This window comes from Zootoca vivipara, chromosome 1 (assembly GCF_963506605.1).
Source record: "Zootoca vivipara chromosome 1, rZooViv1.1, whole genome shotgun sequence".
Taxonomy (NCBI): Eukaryota; Metazoa; Chordata; class Lepidosauria; order Squamata; family Lacertidae; genus Zootoca; species Zootoca vivipara.
In genome coordinates, this window is record NC_083276.1 from 96,511,417 (window position 1) to 96,539,182 (window position 27,766).

Sequence of the window (27,766 nt, forward strand, 5' to 3'; positions counted from 1 at the left end):
TATGTGAAGTACTTTTCCATTCACAAAAAGGCTGTGTCAGACTTCCATCAGGAGGCAAAAGTGTTGAATGGTAAAAAAGACTATTGCGCCTTTAGAGCAGCCTTTCTCAACCTAGGGTCCTCAGATGTTGTTGGACTACAACTTCCACCATCCCTAGCTAGGAGGACCAGTGGTCAGGGATGATGGGAGTTGTAGTCCAGTTCAAGCCTATTCTAAACAAAACACTAACCCTTACATGTTAACCAGTGAAAAGCGAATTAACTTATAGCGGGGCGTGGGGGCGAATGCTAGCCATCTGAGAATCAAGTGGCCAAACATTTCCTAGACAGTACATTTCAAGCTGCAAGCATGTGTGTAGGGGTGGGTGCATGCTGGAAAACCCTTTAACAGAAGACAAGTGCATTTGGGGAAGAGGCCAAGGGGTAGCTTCTCTCTGACATTCCAGGTGGCTATGTTCAAGGGTGGTCTGTAACATGTACAAAGCAATTTAACTACATTGATGTTTGTCTTGAATAGTCATTATGCTACCTTTTTCTACTCTTCATCCTATGGATAAAAAATTCATTTTACATTTGCTTATAAATGCTATTAGCACCCAGTCATAAAGATTTGTGTTGTCCTAATTCCCTGCACCTCCCGATTCTTTTTCCTCCCCTACATGCACAAGTAATTCCTATTCTAAATACTTGAAGAATACCATAAGCTTTGGGGTTTAGCTTCAACTACTTAATGATTCAGGTCTAAAAATTCAGTATAACATTCAGAAAATATATTGGAGCCATTGCAACTACATAGGTTAGTTTCTGCACTCCTAAAATGGTTTGACAGTTCCATGTTTAAGATAGTTTTACCTGCCACCTCTTTCCAGTGCAAACAAAATTCCTTTCTTCTGAAATGAAAGCAGTTTGTCTTTTAAGTTTTCAGGTAGGTAAGACAGTCTTTTATTGTCATCGGAAGTTGAACCAGAAGTTTGACGTGTACAAGTCTCTTGGATGACAGTTGCCATGTTCCGCCTGACAAAAAATAAGAAGAGATCCGATTTCAAAATGCCACACTCAGTAGTCTCCAGTACTTATCAATATAGGTCATATTTGAACACAACGTTGACTTCATAAATAGTATCAAAATGGATATGGTTGCAGTTCCAGGACTCTGGTTTATAAGCTGTTTTATTAAAACATTGATAAATGTGTACCTGGGTTTATTTGTACAAATAAGCATGTTAAATTGATCACTGGAGTACTTTGTTAATGAAACTTCAGAGACCACAGTAGGTAAAATTCCCCTTTCGAGGCATCACTGCACAAGTGCTTCACTGAGTACAGCTCAAAAATATATATATTTTTAACGACACTGGAATGATTATGTGATTTTAACTTAGGCTAAAGTGGTTTTTATCCTCAGAAGAGCCTACTCCTCTACCCTCTTTCTGTATCGCTCAATGACTGGAAGGAGGCAAGCCTAAAACACAAAGTAGAAAAGCGACAGGCAGCCTTCTCTACAGGAAAGCAGGTCCTTTGCACCTGTAGTAACTGAGTGTTCCAGCCTCACCTAATGCAGTGACTACCTGCCCTCAGCAAAGGCTGATTAGGAAAAAACAAGGCCAGAAAAAAACCAAATCATGCAAAGTTAAAGAAGTCACACTCCATCAATAGCCATTTTGGATGGGAATTAATCCCCCCTCTCACTGTACAACAGCAATCCTGTCACACACAGGTTTTACTACAATCGAGTGGGGTATAATTTTGGTTAAAGAAGACTGGTCATTATTGTCTTAGCAGTTACAGGGCACTGGAAGTAGCATAAAAGAACCAGAATCACAACTGAAGTACAACTACAAACTGTAGCCTGGATCATTGACTTTTATCACCTATAATAATAAATCTTCTTACATGCAATTGTGCTGTATCCTAATGAATATCTGCATTTATGGGATGAAGTGACACCCTAGGCCAGGGGCTCCCAACAAAATTTTCTCGAGGACCCCTCATCAAGCCGCTATTGTGACAAGGACCCCCATTAATTCCTAATCAGAAATCTAATTCCTAATTCCTAATCTAATTTTTCTAGTAAGCTTAACACTGATCTTGGAAGGGTTAGGTTCAAGGGACGCCGACGATTTAGGTTCAATGGACACTGACAAGATCGGTTCGAGAGTCACTGACTTACTTGCTTGAACATCAAATGCATTATCTTCCTCTTCATCTGTAGGCCTTTGTCGTTTTAACGAACCACTTTTTAACCAACGGTCCATTTTTAACTACGCGAACTGTAGCTTCCGCGAAAAACAATGCTTTGTTTACAAACACTGCTGTTTTGCAAAGAGGCAGCGCGTGCCAGGGAGGAGGGAGGGGAATGGAGAAGACAGGGTACCTGCGCAGTAGCGCACAAATGAAGCCAACGCGCGCAAAGCATCTTGGGGAGGTGAGCGTTAGTAGAATGCGCGCGCTGCCTCTTTGCAAAACAGTAGTGTTTGTAAAGCGCCACCTAACGGCATACAGCAGAACTACTGCCTCTATCTAATTCTAGTTTTGCGCTAGACTCTGCTCATGCAGGAAGCGGCCAAAACAAAAAATCTGTTATCATACGAAATATATTTAATATATTTTTTATTCTAATAGCATCTTGCGGACCCCTCTGGCATAGCTCGCGGACCCCTGGGGGTCCGCGGACCACCTGTTGGGAACCACTGCCCTAGGCACTAGAATCTTTAGGAAAAAACCCTCAGGACAGGTAGCAATATTGCTTCACTTCCAATATAACAATGAATGCTCACTGTGCACAGAAATGCTATATTGGGTTGGTAAAGGAAAAAGTCAGACATCTTGGAGAGTCAGACATCTTGGAGAGCCAGACATCTTGGAGAGTGAAGTCAAATGGGCCTTAGAAAGCACTGCTAATAACAAGGCCAGTGGAAGTGATGATATTCCAGCTGAACTGTTATTTTAAATTTTAAAAGATGATGCTGTTAAGGTGCTACACCCAATATGCCAGCAAGTTTGGAAAACTCAGCAATGGCCAGAGGATTGGAGAAAATCAGTCTACATCCCAATTCCAAAGAAGGGCAGTGCCAAAGAATGCTCCAACTATCGCACAATTGCGCTCATTTCACACGCTAGCAAGGTTATGCTTAAAAGTCTACAAGGCAGGCTTAAGCAGTATGTGGACCGAGAACTCCCAGAAGTGCAAGCTGGATTTCGAAAAGGCAGAGGAACCAGAGACCAAATAGCAAACATGCGCTGGATTATGGAGAAAGCTAGAGAGTTCCAGAAAAACGTCTACTTCTGCTTCATTGACTATGCAAAAGCCTTTGACTGTGTCGACCACAGCAAACTATGGCAAGTTCTTGAAGAAATGGGAGTGCCTGATCACCTCATCTGTCTCCTGAGAAATCTCTATGTGGGACAAGAAGCTACAGTCAGAACTGGATATGGAACAACTGAGTGGTTCAAAATTGGGAAAGGAGTACGACAAGGTTGTATATTGTCTCCCTGCTTATTTAACTTATATGCAGAATTCATCATGCGAAAGGCTGGACTAGATGAATCCCAAGCCGGAATTAAGATTGCCGGAAGAAATATCAACAACCTCAGATATGCAGATGACACAACCTTGATGGCAGAAAGCGAGGAGGAATTAAAGAACCTTTTAACGAGGGTGAAAGAGGAGAGCGCAAAATATGGTCTGAAGCTCAACATCAAAAAAACGAAGATCATGGCCACTGGTCCCATCACCTCCTGGCAAATAGAAGGGGAAGAAATGGAGGCAGTGAGAGATTTTACCTTCTTGGGCTCCTTGATCACTGCAGATGGTGACAGCAGTCACGAAATTAAAAGACGCCTGCTTCTTGGGAGAAAAGCAATGACAAACCTAGACAGCGTCTTAAAAAGCAGAGACATCACCTTGCCGACAAAGGTCCGTATAGTTAAAGCTATGGTTTTCCCAGTAGTGATGTATGGAAGTGAGAGCTGGACCATAAAGAAGGCTGATCGTCGAAGAATTGATGCTTTTGAATTATGGTGCTGGAGGAGACTCTTGAGAGTTCCGTGGACTGCAAGAAGATCAAACCTATCCATTCTTAAGGAAATCAGCCCTGAGTGCTCCCTGGAAGGACAGATCGTGAAGCTGAGGCTCCAATACTTTGGCCACCTCATGAGAAGAGAAGAATCCTTGGAAAAGACCCTGATGTTGGGAAAGATTGAGGGCACTAGGAGAAGGGGACGACAGAGGACGAGATGGTTGGACAGTGTTCTCGAAGCTACGAACATGAGTTTGACCAAACTGCGGGAGGCAGTGCAAGACAGGAGTGCCTGGCGTGCTATGGTCCATGGGGTCACGAAGAGTCGGACACGACTAAACGACTAAACAACAAAGGAAAAAGTAGGATAAAGGACCCCTTGACAGTTAAGTCCAGTCAAAGGCGACTATGGGATGTGGTGCTCACCTTGCTTTTTAGGCCGAGGGAGTCGGCATTTGTCCACAGACACCTTTCCGAGTGCTGTGGCCAGCATGACTAAACCGCTTCTGGCACAATGGGACACTATGATGGAAGCCAGAGTGCACAGAAACGCAGTTTACCTTCCTGCCTCAGTGATACCTATTTATCTACTTGCACTGCTATGCTTTTGAACAGCTAGGTTGGCAGAAGCTGGAACAGAGTAACCACAGCTCACCCCGTTGCATGGGTTCAAACCGCAGACCTTCCGAACGGCAAGCCCAAGAGGTTCACATTGCCACCCGCGCGTGTAACATCACATGGATGGTCTGTGACAGGATCTGAATTTCCTGCTGAGTTCATTTTACAGATTCAGCTCTAGACATGAGCATAGCCAGGATTTTTTTTTGGGGGGGGGGGCAGCAGGTTTTATGTTAGGGGGGCAAAACTGAGTCATTTGTTATGCAATTGGTCAGTTTATTGATTTGCTTGATTTAGGGGGGCAGATTCCCCCCCCACACATCCCGGCTATACCCATGACTCTAGAAATCTTAGGAACAGAAAAAGCTGTCTTATACAAAGTTAGATTATTGCTTCATCTAGCTCAGTACTGTCAACAATGACTAATAGCAGCTTTCCAGGGTTCCAGACTGGAGTCTTTGCAGTCAAATGGGCATTTCTATCATTAAAAGGAAGCATTGGGAAGAGTAGTAGATGTGCGAGAAGTATTTGCAATGTACCTGTTAGTTGCTGAGATATTAGGTAAATTTCAATAGTGACCATGGGCACTAATCTTTGCTGGAGACCACAAGTCTAAACTACTTCAGTTTTCTGAGTATAAAATGTGGAGGGAGGCCAGGTAAGCATATACCACCTGGACCTTATTTGAGGAAAGGCAGGATGTAAATACGATAAGTAACACCACCTTTATTGGGACACAAAGTACCGTAGTAAGCCTACCTAAAACTCCTCTTCTGATTAAGCAAAGCAAACCCAGGAATGGGGGGGGGGGAGTGGGATAAAAGGATGTTGCTGAGATGATAAAGCTGCATTTTATAGCAGCCTCAAAACTGAATGAATGAGGCATTACATAGGCAGCACAAAAAATATACAGTATATGATTACTTGAAAGTAAGCCCCACTTTTGTTATGGTAAGTATGCAAAAGACTCCATCTTTAATGGGGCTGGGTTACTGCTTGGTGCAAAAATCTCAAGCAGAACTGCTCTCTGTGGAAATAAAGAAGCCAGCGGTAATTCGGTTGTGTCTCCAGCTCTAATCCAAACATGCACTGGGATTGCAAAAGGAAAAGACAGAGAATAAATTTAGGTAGCGCTTCTTCATACCTATGGCCTTTATGGCAACCCAAGACATTTTTGCACAGCCCCTAAACTAATTGAGACTACATAATCCAATGTTACTTACCTGGGGTTAATTTCCACGGAACTAAATGGGGTTTGCTTCTGGAACAGATATACATACGAATACCCTCCACATTTCACCTTACCTAGTACCTCTGTCCTAAAGTGAATTGAAGGGGTGTCTGTGGATATATCTGCCTTTCTGCCACCCTTCAAACCACCTCAGTCTAGGAGTTCAGGAATGCCATTCAGACGCGTCAAAAGATCGTTTACGTTGCATCAAGTACAGTAATCAGTCTCGGGTGCAAGCAGAACTAACTACGCAGTACTGTATTTTACTCCCACGTTTTTGACGGCCTCCTAGTCAATAGCTCTCACCAGTTTAAAGAAAACTGCACTGCCCCAACTACACGAAACTTGCTTATAAATTACTATTCCACTTCCTAGACCTCGTCGAAGCGCCTTCCTCACCGACACCCGGTCTTTCATCCGTGCAGCAATCGTAACAGCAGCAACTCCTCCTCCTGCAGCCAAACAACTTTTTCGCGCTCAAACGCAGCGGAAATGACCTCAAACCAAGAGCGCGGTAGATACAGTACTTCGTGAGCAAGTGCCTGTCCGCATCATTGCTGCCAAGTTCTCCCCTTTTTAAGGGAAATTCCCTTATGCTGAATAGGCTTCCTCGCGAGAAAAGGGAAAACTTGGCAGCTATGGTCCGCATGGATTTATTTCTTTTTCTAAAAAAAGATTAAAATGGCGGGCCTCTCCTGCATTTGTGTTCATTCGCACACCCTAGCCCCATTATGGCCAAACGATGGGAATACAAACAAGCCTCCTTTCCCCTCTTCCAGGACAGCAATGAGCACAAATATCAATGCACCGTTTTTCAGTGTAAGCCGCATGGAACAAGGAGAAGCGATGGAAGATCACAAACAATTTGGGTGGCTGATTTACAAGTTCATGTGTAAGGGCGGGTATAGGAAGCTGCAGACTAGACTGAATAGATGGGAAAGGTGGTGGGTTATGAAGGGAGGAGCTTTTAAGGCTGGGATGAAGCCCCATTGGACTTGGTTTTGTACTTCTGCGTATGCAGCATAAAAAAGAATGTGCAGTCGCGCCTTAAAATAGTTATTCCCCTATTAGAACTGCATGACAATCTAAGGACGCCTTTTAAAATGTCATGGCGAAAAATGTAAAGCACGTTTGGCCACCCTTTCAAGTACAAACTCGGGGTTACAAGGGGCGATTAGCGGTTGTTGCGAGCAATAATAAAAGCTTCCGGGTCGTAACAGGTGCCCTGCAAAAAGCGATGGATATTTGTGGGAGCTTCGACGTCTATCTTGAGTTTGTAACGAAGGAGATCCGCTGGGAGTAAGAATGACTGGATGCATGATGTGAAACGCTGTGAAAACGTCAGGTTGATTTCAGCAGAATGAAGTAGATAAAACACATTTTCTTGGAAAAAATAATTTAGGAAAAAAAACACACACCCAGCAAACTTTTTTTTGGCACCTTGAAGAACAACAACAATCTGAAGCATAAGCGTTCGTGGGCTAATAATAAGGTTTTGTACAGGGCATTCCTTTTACTTTTTTGCTGTAACATGCCAACACATGTGCTAGTAAGATTTAATAAAGAGCAGTTTAAAAAACACACACGATATGCATCGGAAAACAAGAACCTAGAACAGCGATAGGGGACAGGGTTGTTTGGGGTGGGGTGAGGAGAGCGAGCCGGTGTAGCTTTTTCGGGTTGCTAAGACAGGCATGGCTATCCTGTGCCTACTGAGTAACAAGACCCACTGAATTCAGTAAGATCGCAGCAATGAAATATAGAATGCAAGCAGGTTGCAAAGTGCCGCTGAGATTTTTGGCAGGCAGGCAAACGCGCCATAGAGGCAGGCGGGAAATGCGTAGGCTGCTTTTACCTAAGGACTCAATGCAGTGACTGGAGGAGGAGCCTGCTAACCGCGGCGACAGAATAACTTAGGGTGGAGGACGTAATGATGTGAGTGGTACAAATATAAGGCCACAAATATAGGGCTGTAAGGAGGAGACCTTTCGATTTTAAGGCAACAGACTGTCAGGAGGCGCCTTGGGAACAGAAAGCTCATCTAAGCAAAGCTTCTGCACCAAGTACTACAAGCCCCAGAATGCCTCGCTTCAAGGACCCGTTCATTGAAGCTAAGGCGATTTGGAAGCGTTTCTTGGGATTTGTGGTCCATCAACCTCCGTAATATTAATTACTGTTTGAACCAGCGGACTTTCCCCGGCTGTCCAAGACGCCACCACAGAGGGGAACTAAGGCCAGGTGCCATTTCGGAACAGACCGTAAAGCCTACCTATAACTAGCGCTCGGGGCCGTCAGTCACCTCAAAGCGGCAACGCCACTGGTCACAGGCACCTCAGAGGGTGGGGCTTCCGTATTGCCGGTCTTCTAACCGCACTCCGATCTCCAATTGGCCGGCTTCCGGTCGTCTCTCGGCTTTAAAGGCGAGGCCTCCCATTGGCTAGCATTCGCTTCACCGGGGCGTTTTTTCCTGCGTGGGCAGAATTCTGGTCCACTCAGCGTAGAGCTCGGGGGCTGAGGAGGCGTGCTCCAGGCGCTGAGTGGTTGGGCGGGGCGGCAGTCAGCAGCATGTGGCGTCGCGATTGGCCAGCGGGACCCGTAGAGGGCGGTTCTCTATGGCACCCGCGGCAGCAGCAGGAGGAGCCGGAGTCGCTGTTGGGGGCTGGTGATGGGGTTAATTCCCCCTCGTGTGTGAAGCCCCCTTCGCGAGCCGGCCTTGCCGTCGCCTTCATCCCCTTCCTCCTCCTCCTCTCCGCCCGTTCGTCAAGGCTCGCGCCATTGCGGTAAGTTCGCCCCCTCCCTCCCTCACCCCCCGCCCCAGTTCCATTATAAATACCTCTTCCCCCTCCCGCTTTTCCGCCCCCTCCGCGCTCTGCAGAAAGGCTTGGAACCCTGAGAGCGGCCGTCCCCGGCGACGGGGAGGTTGGTCTTGCCCTTTTGCAGCGCCTCCGCCACCACAACGCCAGCCTCCCTCTCTCTTCTTCCCCCCCCCTGCCTCCCCCCCCGCGCCCTGACCGGCCTGCATTGGACGGAAGTGCGCGCCAGCCTCGTGGATGCAATTGGTGCAGTTACGCCCCCGGGCCTTGCAGTGGGTCGGGGGGGGGGGAGTGACCTCCCTCTCCCCCCCCCCCCGGCAGGGACAGTATGGGGTTGAGAGGGGAAGTTGGTAGGTGGATGCAGTGGGGTCTACCAAGCCCCTAGGCTTTGCATTCGGTGGAAGGGCTTCCCTGCTTTGGGCGAGGAAACACGATGGCTTCAAAATAATGTCATGGCCAGTCTCTTCCTGCCCGGATGGCAACTCTTTTATATTATTCCCAAAGACAGGCATTATTATAACCTGAGGGCCTGCCGTGGGAGAAATCCCTGCCGCTGCCCCCCCCCCCCATGGGTTCCCTCCTAGGATACACGTCTTCCCAGTATCTGTCAAAAAGGGAAGCTGGTCCAGGAATGGATGCAGATAAACTGATATTCATATTCATTCACACACACACTCAGAGAGAGAGAGAAACAAACACTCGCTTGGGACCTGCAGTGGCTAACCCTCTTCATTCCCTGTGAAGTGTTGATTCATCCTGAAATGGTTAAAAGAAGTGGCTGGTTAAAAGCTGTGGTTGTCACTTCGGTTCTAAGCTTGAGGGTTTACCGGTACCATCCTAATCCGTGGATAGAGCCATCTTTGCAGATTTCTCTCTGTTCTAAAGGGATACTTGGCATGACAGTACTCTTGAGATCTTTAGTGAAAGGAACTATGCCACAAGGTCTGTAGGGAGCGTGACGCTTTGTATATTGTTGGACTCGTGAGCGATACATATGTAGGTTATAAGCCTGGAGACTGCCCCCAAGGAAGCGATGGCTTGCTTTCAACTTTGCATCCTCTCCAAAGGCTGTATGAGGTAATCCTGAGGCCTGTACTAGTAGAGCCCCATACGCACGTCAGAAAACGGCTGGTGCACGTATAATTCTGAAGACTGCAATGGGAGACAATATATTTCGCCGTTTGTGCTCTTTGACCCACTTCCATGGACTTGATGGCGGTGGAGGCAATAAGTTCTGTTAGCTTTAGCGAAGTGTCATGGATTGAGTTTGTGGGTGCAAGGTAGAGTTAATTTCCCTAGTCCCATTTGAGGACTGATTTCTAGCATCCTCAAGGGCTGTAAGTGCAACTGGGTCACCAGAGCTTCAAATAGTGCACAGTAACTGCCTCATATGAAGGACTTTAAAACTGCATACAGGTACTTGCCCATATTATAATGTAAATGCTTTCCTCCCTCTGTGGTTACTTAGGGGCTTGTTCACTCTCCAAATAGCTTGTGGCATATTGATAGCTGCTAAAAAAAACAAAAAACCCAGAGCAGACATTTGAGAGAACCAGTGGTTAAAAGTGAAGTACACACTATTGTAGTTGGGCTGACTGATCCAGGGTATATTGTTTTGCCTATTTTGTGTTGAAATGATTTGTTCATTTTTAAAATAGCTAAGTACTCATACCTTTAAAGGTAAGGAATGTTTTCTTGTTCTCAGGGTAACAAAGAACTGCCGGGTCCCCCTCATGCTGTGATGCAAGGTGGAAAATTCACCATTTCACAAAATTAAGGAGTAATCTAAAATGACTGTCAAATTTGGCAGTTTAAAATTTATTATCTGTTTTATGATGTTTGGGAGCTGCTTTGGGAGACCTGAAAGTGACATAAGTGTTTACATAATGTTAACGGTTTTCAGTGCCTTCCATTTTTCTCCTTAAAATTTAAACCATGTGTGGAAAGCACATGCTATTGTGTTGTCACAAAATATTTACAAATATAGTTTTGGATTTGTTTTTAATAACATTAACTGTGATTTATTGAATTTGTATACTAATCAAATATTTTGGCTCTTTGAAATATTTTATGCATACAAATTAACATTTTGCCCTTTTTGATTTATATCGGTTAAATTTAAATAAGTTAAATCGGATAGCTTTTGGGTATCAGATAATTTTCCAATTCAAAATTTGCCAGGAGACTGGTGTCAATAACCCCTTCAGCCTGCAGTCAGTGTGATTTTGAGATCTTCCTTCCATACAGGTTGTATGGGCCACCATGGATGAAGGGAAAACTTTAATACTGAAAGCAAGTTGGTTTAACTGTTGATGTATCTTAGAATGCTTTGATCTTTTTGGAGGTAGAAAGGGAACAGTATTTAGTAATGCTGTTTGGTCTCAATTGCTTTACTCAAAAGCAGGAGGAGTCAAAATATTATTTATTGTTTAATTTATTATACCCCCCCCCCATTCTTTGTGAGAGTCTTGGGTGGTTAACAGTAAAAAATGAAGCATTGAAAAACAAAGGTAGAGCTGCAATAGATAATACAACATACACAGGTTTCCCATTGTGTGTGTGAGAGTCTTTATAGAATCGTTGAGGTGCATTCATATCTTCTCCACCTTGGATATTACAGTGATAGGATAAGAGCATTTGTGGCGTCATAAGCCATTTTAAATTATTGGTATGTTGTACCATGTGTGTTATAGAAGTTTCCTAGCCAAGTACAAAATGTATTCTACATTTGCATTACGTTTATTTTACTTGAAACTAAGTACTTTTGTAGTCACCTTGACACTTTGTCTGGACTGGATTTGAATAAAAATGTGTTCTGTAGCACTTGCAAAAATGCGTCTGTATTCTAGTAAGTTAAGTATATTTTTAGTGCCTTTGCAATTCTGGTTTCGTTTTTAAAGAAATCGAGTGATTTACTATGGTAAGTGGCATTATAGGGTTGTTATAAGAATTTTGGTCGAATAAGTCTTTACAATTATTTTTCCTCTCTCTATATATATTATATTCAAATAGAATTATTGTACCGTCATTGCTTAGTGTTCATAATAAGTTATTCTGCAGCAGTTTACATCAGATTTAGAAACAGCACAAAGGTGCTGTATTTGTTTAGCTTGGGCTTTATTTGTGTGCATCTGTGTTGGTCTAATTTTTTTTTTAATGGCTTCTGTCAGTTGTGGCATTATTGCAAAACAGCTGGCCAGTATGGTTTTGCCTTTGCTGGAATGTTGCTCTTCCTGTTCCTGGTTGTGTCTGGCACCATGTGAGCTGCTGTCCAGATGGAACAGGACATGAGCTACATCACTGTCTGCTTTTAGCAGGCTCTTCATGTGACATTTAACTTAAAAGTGGAGCTGCGTAATGTCTAGCAATGTAGAACGTTTGAATTGTGTTGCCGGGGGGGGGGGAGCAAATATTTTTTTAGCTATGGTAAGGACTTATGGGGGGGCGGGTGGTGGGTTTTTGCCAGCGAAAGATGGTCAGTACATCCTGTGGGTTTCTCTTGTTCATAGTTCTAATTATGCCTGGCAGACAGATTTGTGTGATGTATCCAGTCTGCTTCAAGTGTTTTATAAAACTAGTCATAATTTGGGAGAATGTACAATGGAAAAATGTAGTTTAGTTTGCTGTTGTGAGTTCCTTTCCTTTTCCTTTTGTGTTTGCAGAATATAGGTGGAGGAGTAAAGATGATGGATCAAAATCCTATGATGCTTGTAGGTGGTAATTTTAAATGAGCAATCTGTGACTAGTTCTCCCTGCAGTAGCACCAAGCCCTTTCCTTCAGGTTTTGTAAAAATGAAATACCGTAGATGAGTCAGGGTATGAAAGGGAGGGAAATCCCGCTTCTGGTGTGAGGGAAGAGTAGCAGTTGGACTCTTCATCAGGCCCTGACATCGGGAGGTGAGGTGGAAATCTGCCAAATTGAATTTGTTTTGAATATGTGACCCTGCTGAGAATGCCCGCCACATGCCCTGAAGCAAATGTTTTGAACCTTATTTTTGTGTACAAATATATATTTGTTGTTTGAGCCTTGCTTGGGGGGGCATTGGGGGTGGTTTTCGGTTCAGTTATTTGACTTAATTAGGTGGACAAGAGGAAGCCAGCTGTCCCAGTGTATGCTGTATGTTCTGGTAATTTTTGCTTTAAGATCTGGGGGAAATTACCAAAAGTGGACTGTTACGTGACCTCTTACGATCTCAGAATTTTGCTTTAAGGTGACCATAGTGAAAGGAAATGTGAATGCTTGCTTAGTATGTGTTGGTTTCCAGAAATCAACTGGCATCTATACTGCTTTCTTTGTTGAGATTACAGAAAACATATTGCTTGTTCCTGCACCATTAAGTAGGCTTCCTTACAATTTAACACTCTGTGTGTGTTGGACTCCTCATTATAGCACCAAATGGCAAGGTATGGATGATCACCAATCTAAGTAGTAGATATGCTTGTAGGAGTGAATAGGGTACACGTGGGTTTTGTACTGTGAGTTATTTCCTGTACCTGAAGGATTCTGTTGGATGAAATTGTATGCTTTTGTTTTGGAGTCTTGTTTGGCTTTTAGAGAGTTCTCTCTGGGAATCCAAGAGGACATTACGTGCAATGAACTGTAAAGTTAAAGGTATCCCTGACCGTTAGGTCCATTCGCGGACGACTCTGAGGTTGTGGCGCTCATCTCGCTCTATAGGCTGAGGGAGCCGGCATTTGTCCGCAGGCAGTTTTTCTGGGTCATGTGGCCAGCATGACTAAGCCGCTTCTGGAAACGCCGTTTACCTTCCCGTCGGAGTGATACCTATATATCTACTTGCACTTGACGTGCTTTCGAACTGCTAGGTGCATAGCTGCCAAGTTATCCCTTTTTTAAAGGGATTTTCCCTTATGCTGAATAGGCTTCCTCGCGAGAAAAGAGAAAACTTGGCAGCTATGCAGGTGGGCAGGAGCTGGGAGCGAGCAACGGGAGCTCACCCCATCCCGGGGTTTCAAACCGCCGACCTTCTGATCGGCAAGCCCTAGGCTCTGTGGTTTAGACCACAGTAATGTTCCCCAAATTCTGGCCACACAGAGTATCGAAGCATGTGAAAGAAGTGCTTAGCGTTTTGAACTCTTTGAACATCAGCATGGAGCAAACCACATATAAAGCAGTTTCCCTGCCCCTCTGTTTGCAAAATTACAATGGCAGTGGGGCTAGATTGGCAATCTAAAACACAGTTTCCCCACACTGTGTTGCAATGCAACACTATATTTTAATGTTACAAGCATGAACTTCATTCTTGTAACACTAAATGGCTTGCCTTACCCTTTTTATACCACTACTGAAAACTGTTCCTGTGGTTAATCACAATTGCTTTGTACACCAATGCAGTTTCGTATGCTAAGATTACAACACGTCTTACTGTATAATATATGGCTTGCGCAAACCATAGTTTTGTCATGTTGGATGAAATGGTGGGTTATATATGGTCTGCTATTAAATAAGGAAATGAAGTACTCAGACACTGTATGCAAATGGTGGAGAGAGTGCCTAGTTCAGGGGTCAGCAACCTTTTTCAGCCGTGGGCCAGTCCACCGTCCCTCAGACCATGTGGTGGGCCGGACTATATTTTTTTTGGGGGGGGGTGAACGAATGCCTATGCCCCACAAATAACCCAGAGATGCGTTTTAAATAAAAGCACGCATTCTACTCATGTAAAAACACGCTGATTTTCCCGGACTGTCCACGGCCAGATTGAGAAGGCGATTGGGCTGCATCCAGTCCCTGGGCCTTAGGTTGCCTAGTTCAAGGACAACAGTGGTGCCATTGCATTGTTTTGCCTTTTTTGTGAATATTGCCCACGTTTGACATCTTAATCAAGATTAAGACACCAAACCATGTTTAGAAGAAGAGAAGAAGGGTTTGGATTTGATATCCCGCTTTATCACTACCTGAAGGAGTCTCAAAGCAGCTAGCATTCTCCTTTCCCCTCCTCCCCCACAACAGACACCCTGTGAGGTGGGTGGGGCTGAGAGACTTCAGAGAAGTGTGACTAGCCCAAGGTCACCCAGCAGCTGCATGTGGAGGAGCGGAGACACTAACCCGGTCCCCCAGATTACGAGTCTACCACTCTTAATCACTACACCACACTGGTTATATTATGTCTACCCAAGGTCAATTTGTGCTAGCATAGTTTCCATTGAAGTCTACCTTGTACTTTCCATAGTCTGTGGTTTTATTCACTGAATTCATAGATCTTGGAGAGTTTTCCTTGCATTAATTTGCTTGCCCACAGTAAGTTACTTTACTTATTTATAGAATGTCCTTCCTTTCACCACAAGGAGCCTACACCAGTAATTAAAACAATAAAATTCAATTTAAAAACCCCACAGTATGAAACGCAATAGCTCTGTGCAGGTTATTACAACTGTTAGTTATCCCTGTCTTAATGTTGAATCATTAGTGATGTTCTTCCTTGCTCCTCTGTGCCTTCTTTCCTTTGCCCCAGCCTTTGTAGTAGATGGACAGAACTTTTTAGCTTTGGATGCTAAATAAGCTCTTGTTCTCTTTAGTAGGCCGAAGACTTGACTTTGCTGTTTAAAAACTGTTACAGGATACAGATGGAGGCAACGTGTTGAGAAAGAAGGGTGAACCACAATCTCTTTGACTCTGAGGTGATAGGGATGGCAGAAAAACTACATAAAATAATTAAGAAGAATAAGCCAACAAGTAACTTTTCAGACATAAACCTTTTTTTCTCCACAAAGCTGGCCAACAAATGCATTCTTCTTGCTAGCATTATTGATCTCAAAACTGATAGGAAAATGATAGTTTTAGAGTAAATTTTTGAAAGTATTTTAGTCTTTGTTCACCCTGGACTTTGTGTTATTCATTAAATGTCATGGTTAGAAAGGGCCCATTTAGTGGTGAAATGAACATACAGTAGATTTGTTGAGACATTGGCCTATTCACACTGTATTGGAGTCTAGGGCACTCATGGCACAGCTCACCATTATGTCTCATCTCCAGGCCAGCCTTCTCAACAGCTGCAACTTGAGTGTGGACTCAGGAAGGTGCGTCACTTGATCAGGATATCTGGGTAAAATGGGTGTCCCAGTTGCATGGATACATGAACAGCTGGCCACAAGTAGAGGTTTATTTTCAGACATATGACAATGATAGCAGCACCTGTCCCTCCTCCACCACATGACCCCCCCCCCCAATACACATGTTGCACATTAGTTATCATGTTAAAGCATTCACCTGCTTCTTCATAGTGGACATTAAATGCAACAGACCAGATTAAACTGTCCAGTCCCACTAGTGGATGCCAGCACAAGCACTCATTAGCACTTGGGACTTTCCCTCTCTTCTTACTCCTCATGCCTTCCCCAGATCTGCTCTGGAGGGTCAAGGGAACCTCCCAGAAAGCATGCAGTGAGAGGAAGGAGGAGATTGTTCTGTCAGCACAAGTGGAAACCTCCTTAGTGCTACATTGAAGTTCAACCTGAACTTTTAATTCTGTGATAAATCACAACTGAACCCTGGTGTTTTTTAAGTATGCAGAATAAATAACGGTACTTTTGGCCCTTTCTTTTCGTGCCACATCAAAGTGTTTAGCAGTCACACTATGTTCCTTTTCTTAGTTTTCAGTACTGGGTAACAAATTATTCTTTGGTAAAAGGAAAGTTATATCCAAATACATGGAGGTGGTTTGCGGTGAAAATCCTGAACTCTTGTAGTGTTCACATTGAAAGACGAGCAAAAATGTGGAACAAAGAGGTGCACCAGGGCTTCTTTAAAGCACAGGAATTCTTAACTCCTATTGGGTGAGAGAGTTGGAGATGCAGAGAGAGTTGGAGATGTAGAATCCATTTTAATTCCGAGTTTGCCTCTGTATGGACACAACAACCAAGAAACAGTGACAAGCAAAAGTTGAAGATGCATACCATATAGTGTCACTGAATGTTGTTCTCTGGAGGGAGGAAGTATATGGGTTGTATCCAACAGTTGTCACATTTGTGCAAGGACTTCTGCTTATGTCACAGAACTTATTCTCCCCATTACACATTCCCCAAATCTGTTCTGGGTTTCCCCCAAATCCTTTGGAACAGATTGGGGGAGGGGGTTAGGCACGAGGAGAGGAAGGAAAAGTTCCAAGCGAAAGTCCTTGTGTTAGTGAAACAGCTTTGTTGGATGAAACCCAATGTATTAAGACATAGAAACAAGTGTAATCATTTCTTAACAATGCATACAGTACCTGATGTTTACTGGTGTTGAAACTGAGTGAAGCGAATTTTAGAATAAAGAACTGGGCCCACAAGAAAAACTTGTGGTCAGGATTCCTAATTAAACTAATTACATTCAGTCTTATCAAGAAGTTGAAGGTATGCTTGGTATGTAGAATTCTTTGCTATGTGAACTTCAACAGTTAACACCACAAAGAGTTTTTTTTATAAAGACCATAAGATTGTATAGAGATCATACACATTTGTCATTAAGTGAAAAGTATTAAGGTTCTGATTATTTTACTACTGAATTTCAGGAAGGCTTTGTCACTGACAACATAAATCTATGAAGAGTCTCAAATTCTGCGCTTTACATTTCCTCACCAGTAAATCCCCATGGGATTCTTCATAATTGCATAGCATTGCAGTCTTCTTTAGCTTATGATGTCTGTGGACTCCTGTCATCTTTCTGTTCATTTCTTATTCTAAAATGTGTATACTGCTAATTAACCAGCAGTGGCTCTCTTGGTAACTAACGATGTGTGTACAGAGTCTTGCATATGTTGCCAGTTGCATTTCCTCCTTTCCCCTTTAACTTTTTGGAATCCCAGTTGCTTAAGCTAATTGCTTAAATTTTACACTGTTTAAAATTGCTTACTTTTTTTAGGTGCACTTGCCCTTTAGCATCATTTCTGCTGGTTTACTACTACATAACAGCTTAAAATGGTGGGTTTTTTGTTTATTTCTCTGTGTGCTTTGTGTCTACTAACAATCATAATAACGTGTCTATGTGTAAGTTAGTTAATGAAACTGAATCCCAGGTCATACTTTCTGCCATTCGACCAGTGTTGCCTTAAGGGGAAAGTACCATAAAGAAACACACGAGAATACATATCAGGGACCCACAAGCAGTCACTGCTCCCCAATATATGTATGCAGGTCTTTGGATGCCTGAGTCTCCTCTTTTAAAGTTTATGTTCTTTGCAGGGAAGTGGGAATTGGCACTTGGCTGTGAAGCTCAGTGCATGATATTGGACAAGTCTCCTTTGCCCTGAGCATAATGTACTTCATGGAGCTGAGCTCAAAAGAAGCACATAAATATATTTACAAAACTATACATATGAGGTCATGTCCTTTCAGTTTATTTTGTTGAAGGAAATATCTTCTTCCACAAAGTTGGGATGGAGAGGAGTCTGAATTTGGAAAGGTTATGAACCTTTTTGGGGGAGGCATCTGAGGGAAGATTGCCGCAGTTGCCTTGGAATGTTGGTGCTAATTTTGTTACTTAGAATAGTTAACAAACAGAATGATAATTCTTGTTTACTGCTGCTTCCTTTCCCTTGTGAATTAAACCTTCCAATCTGATATTCTCTTGGTGGTGTTGCTGATCACCAGGCAGGGAGCTATTGAAAATACTGATCTAGACTTTGTTTTGATCCCTTTGAAAATGGCTCATGATGGTGTTTGAGAAGAGAGGGCTATAATAACAGAATTCAAAAAGCCAAATGTTCTTCTGATTAGACATGTAAGAAGAATGTTTCCAATAAAATGTGCTTTCTGATTGAATTTGGTTTGCTTCTTAATTTCCACTGGTATTATTCAGTTTCTGATTTGCTTTATTGAAAATGTTTAATATTAAACATTTTAAAAAATTAAAATCACAGAAAACATTGGCTGATAACCCACGTTAGTCTTAGTATGGACCTCTTGAAATCACTGGACTGGCGTATGGCTTAGTTGAATTGAATATCATCTATTATTTTAACTTCTAGGGATAATATTTAATTGTATGCTAATCCTAATTCGCTAGAAGCAGCTTTGTCATGCTGGCCACATGACCCGGAAGCTGTCTGCGGACAAACACTGGCTCCCTCGGCCTATAGAGCGAGATGAGCGCCGCAACCCCAGAGTCGGACACGACTGGACCTGATGGTCAGGGGCACCTTTACCTTTACCTTTGGAATGAACTGAACATAGCTGTCAACTTTCGGATTTGAAAATAAGGGATCAGCAGCCTCACCTGTCCACTTTCGGATTTGAAAATAAGGGATCAGCAGCCTCACCTGTCCTGGGGACAGTCTACGGTATATTTAACAATCCAGGATAGCAGCGGGAAATGGCGCTGGAATAAGGGAATTTCCAGCAAAAAAAAGGGAAAGTTGACAGCTGTGGCTTAGATTAAGGGAGTTTCCCGCAAAAAAAGGGAGGGTTGGCAACTATGGAAATGAATTTATGAAGAATCGGTCCTTAGCACATCCCGGAGTGGTGATATTGGGCCAATGGGAGAGGGCTATATTGTGTTGAAGGGTAGTTCTGGATATCTGATACAGCCGTCAAGTGATTTAAAGTGCCTGTCAGGTCATAAAAGTATGCTAGAATATTCTGCATCACAATTTGATATGATTTAATTGGACTTGATATGATTTAATTTTGAACACTGCCTTCGCCCTGATACCAATCTGATCTTCTCTACTGTCCAGTCAGAGAGCAAGGCTTCTGACACTTATCTTAAGGCCCTGGCTTTTAGGTAACTTCTTAAGACATTTAAAGCTTTAAAAGGTTAATAGTCACACTTAAAACTGAGCCTAGAACCAAATTGAAAACCCATATTAATTTGGTGTGATAGGTGAGAAGAGCTTGGATACAAACGGTTCAGTGAGATCCCTGCATCTTGTTTATATTTTTAGAGTTTGTTTCAAAATGTTATTTCATGCTTCATATTTGAAAGTCCAAATAGAAATAACGGGTGTTGGGTAGCCTTTGTGCCTTTAGATTTAACTGCTGTGCCACAGACATGGAAATATTTTTTTTCTTGCCATGTTACTTGCACATTCTTACAACTAGAACAGTTTGTGCTTCCACTCCTGCATATTGCCTTCCCCAAAAGCCTTCATAAAGACACGAAACAAGATTAATCTTGTGTCCAGTTGAGTTAATGACTTTCTTCAGTATCATTATTTCAATTCAATATTCAATGTATTTCAAATACATCAGCAGTCAGAGTGCAAGAGTGGATACTAATTTTCAATTTACAAACTGAAAATACTCAAACCTAGGCGTACTTAAACCGAGGTATGACTTACAGTGGTGCCTCGCTAGACGAATGCCCTGTTAGACGAATTTTTCGCTATATGAATAGGTTTTGCGATCGGAGGTTGCCTTGCAAGACGACGAGGTTTTCTATGGCCGCTGCTTTGTCTTGCAAAGCGTGGCCATAAAAACCTCTGATCAAAAAACCTACAGGGCATTCCTCTAGCGAAAGGGGAACAAGCTGTAGCGTGGGAAGAAGGCAAAGGAAGATGAGCTGTCAGCACCTGTCAGCTGATCTTCCTTTGCCTTCTTTCCGTGCTGCAGCTGGTTCCCCTTTGTGTTCTGCTGGTCTCTGCCGGTTGCCGCAAGCAGTGAGGGGCAACCGGCAGAGACCAGCGGAACACTAGCGCGGGAAGGAGGGGGGGAGAAGTGGAGGAACGGATCCGTTTCTCCGCTTCCTCCCCCCCCCCCCGCCTGTCACACAGCTGGAACGGGGTCAGGGTAGACGGAGGAAGGGATCGTTCCTCCACCTTTCCCCCACCCCGCCCGACACACAGTCGGGATCGGACAAGGGTTAAGTTTCAATGCATTCCTATGGGAAACCACGACTCGCTAGACGGATTTTTCGTAGGACGAATTGAGTCCTGGAATGAATTAAATTCGTCTAGCGAGGCACCACTGTATCTTAGTGAACAGTCCTGCAAGAAAACAGAAGGTTGACTTTGAGAACCTAGTTCATTTGTATCCAATTTCCACAAAAGGTATGGACAGAAGTTCCTGTAAACATGTATCCTGCATTTATAAAAATACTAGATTTCTGTTCCTTGTATTTCCCCAATCTTCTACAGCTGGTTTTCATGCACTTGAATACAGACTTTTTGGACACCATTTGCAAACCAGCTGACATTGCTTAACTTTCCAGTTATGGAAAGAATATATGCTTACATTTGCTGATATTTTGAAGAGCAAAAAGCATCTCTCCAATGCTGATCAAACTAATCAGAATTTTATCCCCTGGTTTCAGTATTTGCAGATATAAAATCTAATACTTGCGCCTGGCATCCACAAGAGTTGTATGTTAAAAGGATCTGTCTCTCTTTTATATAAGGACACAGGGAGAAAGATTGAGAGAATAGGACAATAATCTAGAAATGGCTATCATACACCTCTGAATGTTAGAGAACTGGTGGAACAGATTCCTATGAGATGGTATCCCCCCCCCCCAACTCTGCTATATGAAGTATTCACCTGCATGAATGTGTCTCTGTACAACACATATGATTGCCACTGTGGAGAAAAACCTGGGTCTCCTGCCCTCTGTTTTGCAAGAGCAAGGCAAGCAGGTCTACTTGTCACTGTGTTCTCTTCTCTTCCTTTGTGTGCTTTAAAAAAACCAACTTCATATAATTTGGCTGCTGGTGTCTGAAGTGTGCATGCGAAGCTCGTGTTCTGGTAATTTCCTACATGCCTGGCAGCTGGGTGAAAGTGTAGGGTAGATACCTGTTTCTCATATTTTAAGACATACCCATAAAATAAGCCATAGCAGGATTTTTAAGCATTCAAGGAATATAAGCCATACCCTGAAAATAAGAGATAGTGATAGGCGCAGCAGCAATGCCGGCCGCGGCAGGAGGAGGAGGAAAAAAATCAGACATCCCTTGAAAATAAGCCATAGTGTGTTTTTTTGAGGAAAAAATAAATATAAGACGTGTCTTATAATATGAGAAACACAGTAGAGAAAAGCAGAGCACTCTGGAAGATACAGAGCTGTGTGCTCACACTGCTTTCTGAGTAGACTGGGTATATCTGGCAAAAGTGCAGGGTGTGCTGTCTTGGGGTTCTGGGCTTTAGTACTTCCTTCAGCACCCTAGAATTACTTCCCATCTCAGGGCCTGTAAATTTAAGACTGATGTGGTGGTGACAGGAACTACTGTACCACATAGGCAAGATGCAACTCATCTGCCTTCAAGGTTGTTGTGTGGCCATTGCACGAAGCCCTAAGCAAGATCTCTTAGTCTTCTGTTACAGCCGTGTCCCAAGATTTTCCCATTTGGGGAATGGATTGTGCAGTTCATTAAGGCAGTTGGCAGGTATATACGGTAGTACTAGTAGAACCAAGTGTGGTTTACTGGGAAACCTCATGTGTGATGTCTAACATAGGTCATACTCACAGTAAATCAATGGACTTACATAGGTCTCCTCAGAGTATAACTAACATTGGATATCTCCCTACGGCTCTGATTTTGTTTCTAATAATTGCTCTTAGATGCTTCTGGTCTTAAATTGGTGATCCTGCAACCCCCATGTGTGCTATATTGTTTTTATTAAAATACAAGGGATATTAGTGATAGATAAAAAGAGAGTTTTGTCTTAGATTAGGGAGATTTGTACCCCAGTACAGTGTTAGAAACTGACATACGAAAGCTAGGAGCTAAATGCCACCTTAAACCAAGGTTATGGGAGCAATAACGGAATGTATAGGTGTGCTTTTTTAAAAACAAGGATACAAAGCTGAAAATGAATGAACTGCAGCTAAAATATTGTGTTCATTTCCCCCCTGGCCACCCCCCTAATATTCTTAAGAGGGTCTCTTCTCCAGTCTTCAGAGAGTAGCTGGAAGTGGGGAGGCAGCAAAAGGTTCTCCTTTTTTGTTTTTGTTAAATTGAGGCCTTTGTTGCCAGTCTTTTATTTAAACAACTTGCCTGGAATTCCATGCAAGTGAGTAAACAGGCTGGTCAGTGCATCCCTCCTTTCACCATGGTTTCCATGGTTGCTACAGAGGAAGGAAAGCTTCTTCCAGTTACTGCCATGGAAATGCAGCAGGGTAGTAGATGAGGGATGGATAATTTCATTCTTCCTCTAGTGTGCTGCTGCTGCTGCTGCTGCTGCTGCTTATCATCATCATCATCATCATCATCATCATCATCTATTGAATTTATATACTGCCCTATACCAGGGCAGTTCACAGAACAAAATCAAAATATAAAACCACAAAATATATAGATATATAGTAGAAAGTTTGTCCTTTTTTATTAGCTGGTTTCCCTGCTGGCTAGTTATTTTTTAGCCATCATGGAAATTCAAGTAATTGGCCTTTTAGCAGGTTAATAAAATAAAATTGCAAGGTACTAACTGTTGTGGACTTACTAATGTTTAAATAAACATTTAAAAATAATAAGAAATCCACCCTTAAACCCGAAAAGTAGGATAATTTATTTCCAGTTTCATAAACCTCGGGGCCAAGGAAACAAAACCTTCTAAAGCAAAGGCTCTATGCCAGGCATTCCCAAACTGCGGCCCTCCAGATATTTTGGCCTACAACTCCCATGATCGCTAGCTAACAGGACCAGTGGTTGGGGAAGATGGGAATTGTAGTCCAAAACATCTGCATTCAGCTTAATCTTTTCCCCCAAGTTGCTTTCCTCGGTGTTCTATAATTGAATGAATACTGTTTTTAAGCTCACTGGAAGGACAGATTGTGAAGCTGAGGCTCCAATACTTTGGCCACCTCATGAGAAGAGAAGACTCCCTGGAAAAGACCCTGATGTTGGGAAAGATTGAGGGCACTAGGAGAAGGGGACGACAGAGGACGACATGGTTGGACAGTGTTCTCAAAGCTACAAACATGAGTTTGACCAAACTGCAGGAGGCAGTGGAAGACAGGAGTGCCTGGCGTGCTCTGGTCCATGGGGTCACGAAGAGTTGGACACGTCTAAATGACTAAACAACAACAACTGTTTTTAAAAACTTGTAGCTAGTTCTTGTAGCCATTGCCAAGATTTGAAACATTTACATCTAATAGGATGACTTCTGGAAATGTTGAATATTCAAGACCTGAGATAGGGCATTACCACCTTGCTGGTTGCTGTTACCTTTGGGTACTTTAGAAGTCCCAGGTATGGCAAAGTACAGACTGTGCCTTGGCATTGACAGTCAGTTCCAAGGCTGAACTGCTTCATTGGTTCTTTTGACAGCGTTCCATAATTTCTCTTAAATACATAAACACTTTGTTTTGAAAGTATTTTTCTAAGATTTCATGTGCAAATATTTCTCTGCTCCCCCCACTGTATTTTGCAGCTTTGATTGCAGGACGCTTGACCCCACTGGAAAAAGCCATTTCCATGGGATCAGCATAGCAGCCATTAGCTGATTACTTAGACTGATTTGCTCAAGTGTTATGGCTGGCTGTAGTATTTTTCAAGGCTTGTGCTTCTGCAAAAGTGTAAAACTCAAATGATGGCATGCCAATAAGATTAGCTGCATCATTGTATGCTGGTGAAAAATACAAGCTAAAAATACCAGGAGACAGGAAAACAAAGAGGTTGTGCAGGTGTGTGGGGGGGAATAAATGGGGGAGAAGTTGAATACCCCCCCAAAATCTATAGTAGGCAAGACTCATTCTTATTGTAATATATCTTTAAGAAAAATCTGACAAGACCAACCAAGTGAGATACATTTTCTGTTTTTTATTTTTAAAATAATCAAAATACAAAATGAGGCATTGATTTCTGACAGCATTAAGTCAGCTGTTGGCATAAAGATGACTTTTCAAATACAGATCTTTATTAAGCTAGTTTTATATTTTCTATTGATGTATTGGGAGGAGGGCAGGTAGAACAGCCTTATTTTTAGGTCTTAAATAGGTTGAACCTTTGTGGTAACCTCAATTATTTTGGGATAAATAATTGTTATAGTTTCACGGTGTGAGTTAAATGTGAAGTGGAAAGTGACTAAAATTCCCTACAGCTATTTCATAGTATTCTCACAGTTTCACAGGACATTTGCCTTGCTTGCTTGCCGAATTGCTAATGAAGAGCTCAATATAGCTTCTGATGCATTTCAGTTTTTTCTCTGTGGAGACTGGTTAAGGTGTTGCTGACATCACAACATAATACAGCTGTTGATTTTCTATTATGGTTGACGCTTCAGCAAGTGCCTTAACCAACTGCTTCAGCAGCTACCTGCCAAATGCCTGAAAAATGAACAGTGGGTATGTTTAAGAACAAGGCTCTTTTTCAAAGGAGCCCCCCAGAATCTTAGAAAACAGATATTATGGAAAGAGTACCTTCAGCAGCTTTGTATTATGATGCTAAATGCCGGCATGATGCAGGTATGTTAATTCTTCAGTATCTAGTTTCAATATGGTGAAAGCTTGCATCTATCTAGAGAAGTGGTTGGTGCCTGGACAAATTTCTTCGTAGTGTACGCTAAATTTATATCTTGATGAAACATACTGAATATGGATGTGCATAATTTCTTTACTCCTGTGCATACATATTCTACTGTGTTGAAGTTTGGAGACATTATAATGGATTATTGTTAATATATGACTGAATAAAACCAGTTTTTTAAAATGCCCCCTCCACAATAATATACAAACTAAAAAAGAGGGACAAATCTATTAAGTTTTTTTTTTTTTTAAATGAAATTCTCAAAGGAAATTCTCAAAGGAACTAGGTTGCCTTGGAAAGTTTTTACATATACTGTAGTTAAAAATAAAACTACCTTCTGTACATTTGAATAGATTCCACCTGGACATGCCGTGGAATATTAACCCTGTTTTTGTTATGCATAAAAATCCCTACATCTAATTTTTGCTCTGATGATAGTGCAGCAGAGTCAGTCGTAGTGAGAAAGTGATCTTCCTTGGGAAATCTAGGACTGAAGATTTGCTCAAAATTAAAACTGCAATTAACTAGTAAACACTGTACTGTACTAGTTAAAATAGAGCAAAGTCACAGGTGGGTGCAGGCAAGTAAAGAAGTAGTATAAAAATACATTAACTATTTCAAGTGATTGCAATTATGCATTGGTATTCCGTAAAGAATGTCAAATGCAGGTCTAGAAGAGGTGATTGATTGCTGGTAGAAAAGAACGTTGAAACATCATAGGTGTGTCCAGTTAGAAAATGTTGCTGTTCTATACTACAATCAGTAAGGGAGTTCAGCATAGTACGTTTTATGTAGACCAAAACTGATTAGCATTATTATGTTTTTTAAGGCTTAAATTCTCATACATGCTTACTTCTTAGTAAGGACCTTTTAAGTCTTTGGGACTCACTTCTGAATAGACAGGCATAGGATTGTTGTGTAAATGGTATAGTATATAGCCCCCCCCCCTTTTGTTTCCAACAATTGGTACAGATTTAGTAGCTGATAGACAAGAACAGACTAAAAGATTTAAGTTAAAATTAGAATTCAAGTCGAGTCAGAGGTATGTTTAAAAACTAATAGGAAGTACTCAAAATATAGAGAAGGGGTGGTGGAGGAAACTGGTATTTATAGCTTTGTTTTCATTTTTCCCTACTGAAAATAGTATTTTGATCAGTTACCATAATAAGCAGTTTAAATATTGTTAAAGTCATTAGCACTGATGATGGTATATATGATGAAACACTACATTCTTCTGTCATAGGCTGCAAAAAGATTAAACCAAGTTCCTCAGTGTTGCCTATTTAAATTACAAAGAAGCATTTTGCTAGTAGGCTTACACTCTAAATTTTCATGTCTCATTTTTAATACTTCTGTAATATCTAAATTAATGTTGGAAAATAAGAGAAACGAATGAGACCTGCAGTGACCTGTTGGCGGTGTCTTCCCTGCCCCTAATAGGTCTTTTATTCAAGGTTTCAGTCAGCCCAAAACAGGAGATTCGTAGTCCTCTCCTGGCTTGGTGGTGGGAGTGAGGAGATGGAAACATATGATTGGATACTTGGTGATATGGAAGACCTCCGCTTCAGACCCTGGAGAACCTTTGCTGGTTCAAGTGGACAGGATTCCTTGCAGGGCCGTCTTGAGCAGATCGCGCCCCCTGGTGCTGAGGGGCGGAGATCGCTCCGCCGCCCGCCCCGCCCTCGCAGGGCGCAATTGGTTTCCGTGCGGCTTTGCCGCGCGGCGCCCTTCTTGCCAGGCCGGCGCCCAGCTTGCCAGCCCCCCCCTGCCGTGGTGCACTGCGCCACCGGGGGTCTATGTAGAGCCGGCCCTGATTCCTTGCAGGATGTATACATAATATTTTGGGTTGTCCCTGTTAGCTTTCAAACTGATATGTGCTCAGCCATATCCCTCCGTAGGAGGGAATGACTGCTGGTAGCTATGTGAAAGCAAGTATAAATGCTTAAGTACTAATGTTTTTCTTTGATTTTTTTCTAGAAAATGTTATTTATAGTGCTGAATAATTAGATTTTTTTTAAAAAAGCATTTTCCTGTTCCCATTTCCATGGTTACTGCTTTGGACTATGGTATGGCATTGGAGCGAGCAGCAGACAATCTTACGTTACCTAAGCCTTGCTAGCTAATTAATAGATTGGTCTTACTGGTATTTAAGGACCTACTAATCAAGCTGTAAGCAAAATGAAAGCATTTTCACTGCTGAAAGAGCTGGTTTTTACTTGTTTCATTTTTACTTTTATGTAGTCATGCTAATTGTACCTTTTAGTGAACACACAAGCAACTACCAACTGCATTGTATTCAAACTTTGCAAGAGCATCAGCCCAATTGCCTGCTACATAGGGACATAGAGAGAAATAACAAGATTGCTGGGAGGTTTTTTTTGTAACAAGCTGCGGCTGCACAAAAATTGCAGGAGAATTTTATCCTATTGTGCCTAAGAGGTATTCAGAGGAATGGTTTCTGCATCAAGGTTGAAGATCCTACTTTGAAACTTGAAAATATGATCCGTTCTAAAAATCCTTGATGTATTTGATGACCTTTTGTTTTTCCCTAACAACAATTCAGCCAAACAACTGATGTTGGCACAGTGTATACCCCTTACCCCTTACCTTACCTAGTTATTCTTTTTAGGTTCCAAAACTTAGCTTTTGTGGGGGAAAACAACGCAATTGCGGACCACAAAATGTGGATTGAACT

At 42.4% G+C, this 27,766-nt stretch overlaps 2 protein-coding genes across 10 annotated transcripts in view; one reads left to right on the forward strand and one right to left on the reverse strand.

Annotated features, from left to right (window-relative positions):
• The window catches only part of ZRANB3 (zinc finger RANBP2-type containing 3), a 41,580-nt gene extending 33,083 nt beyond the window's left edge, over positions 1-8,497 (reverse strand). Inside the window, exons 1-2 of one of the 4 annotated variants that reach the window (XM_060279413.1) lie at positions 8,167-8,497; positions 852-1,013 (exon numbers count right to left, since the gene is read on the reverse strand). In XM_060279413.1, coding sequence (XP_060135396.1) covers positions 852-1,006 — 155 coding nt within the window. In that variant the 5' untranslated portion in view covers positions 1,007-1,013; positions 8,167-8,497. Of the gene's footprint in view, positions 1-851; positions 1,014-5,859; positions 6,322-8,136 lie in introns of those variants that run through there. The other 3 variants (XM_035130520.2, XM_060279408.1, XM_060279407.1) reach the window with 3 other exon arrangements.
• Positions 8,477-27,766, forward strand: part of R3HDM1 (R3H domain containing 1) — a 73,185-nt gene continuing 53,895 nt past the window's right edge. For all 6 annotated transcript variants that reach the window (XM_035130460.2, XM_035130492.2, XM_035130498.2 and 3 more), the window contains exon 1: positions 8,477-8,647. The gene's annotated coding sequence lies outside the window, so the exon portion shown is untranslated. The remainder of the gene's footprint in view (positions 8,648-27,766) is intronic.